The sequence below is a fragment of the Sinocyclocheilus rhinocerous genome, unplaced genomic scaffold, assembly GCF_001515625.1.
Source record: "Sinocyclocheilus rhinocerous isolate Xijiao unplaced genomic scaffold, SAMN03320098_v1.1 scaffold933, whole genome shotgun sequence".
Classification (NCBI taxonomy): Eukaryota; Metazoa; Chordata; class Actinopteri; order Cypriniformes; family Cyprinidae; genus Sinocyclocheilus; species Sinocyclocheilus rhinocerous.
The window spans coordinates 561,619-568,510 of NW_015654506.1; the positions used below are offsets into that span (position 1 = coordinate 561,619).

Below are 6,892 nucleotides of genomic sequence, written 5' to 3' on the forward strand. Positions count from 1 at the left end.
CTCAGTATGTCCTCAACGTCACAGCGACTGATGACAATGCTGCCGGTGGGCCTCTCCCCCTCAGCAGCTCCGCCCAGGTCATCGTTGGCATCAATGACATCAACAACAACAAGCCAGTATTTGATGAGGTGAGGTTAAAAGATTTGAAACTATATGTCAAAATCCATTTCTAGTGAGTGATTTATAAGCTGAAAGACTAAATCAGCGGACAGAGAGGAAACATAACCAAAAGTGTGTACAGGAGAAGAGGTCTAGATACGAGTACAGAATTCAAATATATTCTCATTAAATCTGCCTAGCATGAAGTGCCTCAGGCTTTTAATACCAGTGACACTGTGAACACCTCACTAATGGCAGTGTTTAGAGACAAAAAGTAAAGAATGATGGGTGGGAGCTAATATACAGTAATAAGAGATCGAAAAACATACTGTAAGATAAAGCAATATACAATGAATTGCGTCTACTGATGACATGATGACTTGCACACAGTCTCATTTTATAACCTAATTCACTAAAAAAAACTATAAATCATTGCTGAATGCATTTTCTATGACACAATTCTCAGTTTTCAGGTTTGTTTCTAAATGGCAGCAGATAACCGTTAAATGACCTCCTTTACTCAGACTGTGAACCAGACACCTGAATTGGTTCTTTAAGGTGTTGAAAATATGTTTGACGATATTGTACATCTGGCTAAAACTCTATTTCATGAATTCGTCCCAAAATGAGCAAGTAAAAGAGAGCAAATATTAAAGAATGTGTGCAAAATGAAACTCCGCGAGAAAGAGACAGGTGAAAGTAGAGCTGAGGGAAGAGCAGACAGCTGGCAGAAGGAGATCTAAAGTCTCTTGGAGGTCTCCGGTGGGAGAGCTTTTCCGTGCAGGCCGGTGGTGCAGGAGGGCTGTGTGTGAGTGTGTAGGAGGTAGAATCGTGTCCCTGTACACTCCGTGAGCCCCACAGGCCCTACTTCTGCTGCCGCCGTCGCCACCTCCTCTGCTGCTGCCCATGAATATTTCAAGGGGGAATTACTCACCGGCACAGGGGATGCATATGAAATAGAAGCACTAAGTGAGCCCCAGGGGCAACATCTGGCCCTGTTCCTTCCTCTCACTCTCTGTCTCTATGCCTGCCCTGCTGACCAGAGTCTTTTCCTTCTGTACTGTATCACTGGTTCTCAAATGGTTTCGAGACTCTTGATTTTACATCAAACAGTGAATGAATGAAACAGTTGTTTGTTGTACAAAAATGTTCTTATATTCCAACATCGAAAGTTATGCATGTATTTATTAATGGTAATTTATTAATATTACCATGAAAAATGTTTGAACACCTCAGCAGTCTTCTTTTTCTGTAGTCTGTGTTTGGTTTGTAAATGCCTCTTGAATTTTGATGGTTTTATGCTCTGTGCAGCTAATAAATGATTGCACAAAACACATTTGCATCACCCCAAAATAAAATATATTAGAAAATATATTATGCATAAAGAAAATGAAGAAAATGTTTGCATTGATAATTAGCACTTCAAAGCCAAAAATATAATTGACTTATAATGTATAATGGAATGTTGCAGTATATAAAATGCGAGTATATATGAAGTTCAACATCCAAAATGTAATTAGAAGCGGAGACATCATTATATTTACTTTGTGAATTGGATAGGTCTGCTTTCTTACATCTGTTTGCAAACTGAATTGTGATAACTTTGAATTTTATTAACACAAACCCAAAGCTTAAGTCTTAAATTTCAATAACACTTGCATAAAAATGCATTGTAAGCACTGGTATTTCTATAGGGAAATGCAAATCTAGTGTTTTATTAAAGTCAGCATGAGTTTAACAGTACAACAAATATTACCATGTGTAAAAACTTTCAATTTACATAATTTTTTTCCTTACACTAATGTGGTATGGAAATGTATGGAAACATGTTTCCACCACAGGATAAAATAAGGGGGGAAAAAAGGTAATTGTGACTTATTATTTTACAATTGTGACCTTTTTTTCCCTCACAATTCTGATTTTTTTATTCTACAATTTTATTTTTTTTTCACAGTTCTCATTTTATATCTCACAATTCTGACTTTTTTCTCACAATTGCGAGATATAAACTGTTTTCGCAAATATATCTGGCAATTCTGAGAAGAAAAGTCAACTCAAAATCATAAGTCACATTTATTTTTTATTTTATGGTGGAAACAAAAAAATGGAATGCCAAGATGTAAACTCAGAAGTCTAAGAAAAAAAGAATTGCAAGAAAGAAAGTCAGAGTTTGTATCGCAAATCTGACTTTTTTTTTTTTCAGAAGTGCGAGTTTATATCTTGCTATTCTGAGATTATGTCTCGGAATTTCTCAGAGAAAACAAGTCTCAATTTTTTTAGATAAAAAGTCACAGTTACCTTTTTTATTTATTTATTCTGTAGGGGAAACAGGTTTCCATAGAAATGTAATGAAAATTGTCACAAAAATATTAATGGTCTTTATATCAAATTTTAAGATATATTTTTTTCTCTCTTGATTTTGAAGTGCAGTATGACCCAAAAGTGTGAGGTTGTGAGGTTCATCCAAAAACACTGCCTCATCACTGAATATTCAGCCGAATATAAACCCTCACCCTGCTTTGTAGTCGCTGGTTGCCGGTGCTCTTAATAGCACTGCAGATTATGGCAATAGACTATCTGTTCGAGTCTTTTCCCTTGCTAAACTGAGAAATCCTCCCTAAGCCCTCTCAGAAGGGTGAGTATGTGTGTGTCGAAAGACAATGAGAGGTGTGAAGTGCAAAGCGCAGTGAGAATTCTCTTCAGAGGCTGGGAGGGAAGCTAATTCCAGCTTTTAGCCCCGGTATCGATCTAGCCACTTGATTAATCGCCTTAAGTTGACATGCCGCTCCCTTGTGGGCACCGCTCACCAGGACGCCCTGCCAGATGCCCGCTCTGTAATGAGAGCATGATGAGCAAGCAAGAGGAGGAGGAGGAAGAAGGAGGTTGAAGCCTCATTATGAGTGTGTGTGCTCCTATTATGGACTTTATAAACACTTTATCCTAAATACAAACTTTATTCTCGTCATGTCTTGGTGTCCTGTTCCCGCTTTTCTTGCTCTTTATCTGTTATTATGAGAAACCATATGTCCAGCATCAATCTAGTACTGTTCAGTTTTTGTTTGAGATCTTGATAATGGCCTTTTCCCAAGGCATTTGCTACGTACGTATTTCTGGCATTTCTTGAATTATTGTCCGTGTCTGAAACTCTGGTTTTGTTCCTTTAAAGTGCCACAACTACAGTGTGAATGCACTGGTCCTGGAGAATCAGCCCCCGGGCACTTTTGTGCTGCGCGTGCAGGCTCACGACGCTGACACAGGGGTCAACGGGGAGGTCAAGTACGGGATAATGCAGAGGGACGGGGCCTCACCCGGGTTCACTATCAACCCTGACACAGGTATTTCCTTCCTTCTTTACCAGGTCATGGATTACATGCAATTGAACCTGAGCTGTCATGTGTTTCTAGTCAGTGGGCCTCATTCTTTAACCCCTTCACCCCAACATAAGCAGAATGCATTTCTTTATTCTTGGACACCATTGATATGTATGAAACAAACAATTATTTATATTTAATTTTTAAATATTATTTAAATTGAATATTTTTTATATTTAATAAAATAGAAATTTCAGAAAATAAATATATTAATATATAATAATTAATATATAATAACTTTAATAATTTTTCATTTCTCTCTTAAAGGTTTAATTGTTCAGATGCCAAACATCAGAGTGACTTCAATTTGGTATCCTAGTGTGTGCAAAAAAATAATAATCATGAATTCATTCCATTTAATTGCATTAAACTTGTTGTGAAATATATAAAATTGCAAATCACCAATCACCAAAATCACCAAACACACCAATGTGCATTGTATGTGTTGCGCAGGTGTTATCAGTACGGCGGTAAGTTTTGACCGTGAGAGGCAGCGGGAGTATACACTATCGGTCACGGCGACGGACCAAGCACAGGAGCCCCTCATCGGCATCTGTCAGATCACTGTCCTCATCGCTGACCAGAACGACAATGACCCCAAGTTTGAGAATAGCCGCTACCAATGTAAGAACCACTGAACAATGTTTATAACCCTTATGAAAGACCTATTCAAATTGATGCCAATGTAAGCTACAGTGTACTGCATATTTGTCTGATGTAAAAGTAAAAAAAAAAAAATGTTTAAAGTAAAAGTTTTTAGATGTGTACATGGCAATATTATTGTATGAAATCTTCCAAATGGTCCTCTGTAGTGATAGGCTCTGTTGACGATACTTAAGATCTGTTCGTCTGCCATGAGGATATATAAAGGAGTGATAGGAGAGCGAGAACATAGTACCAACTCACGTTGTAGCTGTGGACTCTTTAAACATTTATACATGGACCTTTAACATTGCACTTTACGGCAGTAACGGATTTTGCAAGCTTAACAAATTCTCAAGTCCAGGATTCCTGAGTGTAGTCAATACACATTAAACCTTAATATTAAAAATGCATAACAGTCTGAGCAAGGTGAGCTTTAATGCGCTGAACACGGTATAAACACGTCACTAATCATTTTTAGATGCAATCGGAAGCAATCCTGGAAAGCTCGCTTAGCCTAGAAGTGTGAGAATTTGCTTTGCTTTTCTAAGTCATATTATTTATAATTGCAAATATAAGTTCAGTAAGTTTGATGTCAGAATTCCTTTTCATCACATTAAAAGCGGTACTGAGAAAACCCATTAACAATTAAAGGGCAAGATTGAAACGTTTCTGGGACACGCATTCTTTTTTTTCCTTTTCGCTGCACATGGATTTTAATAGCAGCAAGCATTTCTTGTTTTTAGACTGTTGTTATTTGTTTTTGTTGATACCTGTGTTAACCCTGCCCATGCCAGACTTCCTGCGAGAGGACACGCCGGTTGGGACGAGCTTCCTGAGGGCGGCGGCTCATGATGACGACCAGGGCACCAATGCAGCCATCACCTACTCTCTGTCCCAGCAGAATCCAGCCTACTTTCACATCAACCCCAGCACAGGATGGATCTACGTCAACCACCCCATCTCACAGGTACACATACACACACCTTTACCTAGCTTTCAAAATGGAATAGACTTTATTACCAAGCAAAATCAATTTCTATTGGGCAGACTCATTGAGCACCTGAGCAGAAATATACCTATGTAAAATGAAATAAATATATATGCGATTCAATAAATATAATTAATAATTAGTAATAAATACAGTTGTTGCATTTTGCTTTATACTTATTTAAAATATTATAATATATTTATATAAATTATATTCATATTAAGGATTTATAATAGTATCACTTTATTGTTTTAGTTAGAAAAGCTTTATTTATATATATTTTTTTTCTTTGAGGTTGTCTCCAAATTGAGGTTTGTCAGATTTAGTTAACCTTTGTTTTTATCCCTAAAGGAAACACATACGCAAACTTATATGAACAAACTTATGCACACATTCCTGCTGAGACAACTCAGTACTGCTTATTGTAGTACAGGTACTTTGATTTGCATGTGTGTGCTTTATAGAACACACATTCTCATCCTCCAGAGAGACCGGATCTTATTCTTTTTTTTGAATCCTCAGAGTTTTGCATATTAAACATGGGAGGGTCCCAAAGAGATTCTATATATATCCATACAAACCTTAAGTCTGGAGGGACAGCGTTCTGTTATAATAGGCATAAAAATATGCATAAAAATAATATTTCCTTTATTCAGGTGGGAGAGTGATCTTGCCTACTCATTTTATTTTTAATTAAACATTATTTTTTCTCTTTCCTTTTTTAGTTTTATTAAACTAACAAACCTTTTTCTTTTTGTTATAATTAAACTTATTTCTTTTATATTTTTGTAACCTTTGGCTGAGACCCAGACTTTCAATCCTAGACTATAAAAATCAGTCATAAACATATGATATCATAATGTAAACATCAGTGAAAAAAAAAAAATTTTTAGTCTTTATTCTGCAACTATTTTTTAAATGTGAGTGTTATGGCATCATTTTCAACATGACCAACAATATTTCCTCTAATAAAAACTAATACACAAATTAAACTAGTGAGAGGGTGAAATGTGTTTTAAGAGAGTTTATTTTATAAGTAATTAAGGCCAAAATTTCCCATAGTTTAAGAAACATCCATTCTTGTGTATGTGTGTTGTTTGGTCTTGGCAGAAATGCCATGGTCTTCATTTTCTGCCCACGAATGGCTGTCTGTGTCATTTCTATGCTGGATATATAAGCTTTGAGAGGTCGGGGGTTGATTTGACATTAAAACGCTGTATGTGCATACAGAGCCATGGACAGAAATACAGGCCGTGCTCCGGTGAAATCTCCTGCATCCTGTTTATAGAGGCATAAGTGATGGCAGTGTTCAGTTAAAGCATCAGAGGCTGAACTTTATTAATGCACAGTTCATTTCTAATACTACACTGCTTTTAGCATGCTTTCATCGCTCTTAACAGAAATGGATGTGGATGCAATTTCCTCAGAGCAGGTCATTAAGATGTATATACTGTACGTCTGGTTTTTCATTAGCCAGTCTGACCGCCTTGCGTCACTTATGTCCGAGTGGATCAGTTTTAGAAAGGCAGACGATGTCACCCACACTAAACTCACCTGTCTTCAAATTGACAACTTAAACTGCCCCCTGCTGTTATTCCTACCTCCTCTCATTCTCCGTCTGTCTCTTCCTGTCTCTCATTCTGACCTGAAAAAGGCAACATTTTGAAGCCAGTTAAGTGAAGTTTACTGCTTACTCAGTCTTAGAAGTGCTTTTCAATTATGAGTCATTTGAAGGAGTCTTTAAAGTAACACACACACACACACACACACACACACACACACACACACA

General features: G+C 37.0%; 1 protein-coding gene across 1 annotated transcript in view; it reads left to right on the top strand.

The window, feature by feature from the left end:
* Nucleotides 1–6,892, top strand: part of LOC107717379 (neural-cadherin-like) — a 122,630-nt gene that overhangs the window by 79,780 nt on the left and 35,958 nt on the right. Inside the window, exons 9-11 of the mRNA XM_016524107.1 lie at nucleotides 3,266–3,434; nucleotides 3,924–4,094; nucleotides 4,910–5,082. Coding sequence (XP_016379593.1) covers nucleotides 3,266–3,434; nucleotides 3,924–4,094; nucleotides 4,910–5,082 — 513 coding nt within the window. The remainder of the gene's footprint in view (nucleotides 1–3,265; nucleotides 3,435–3,923; nucleotides 4,095–4,909; nucleotides 5,083–6,892) is intronic.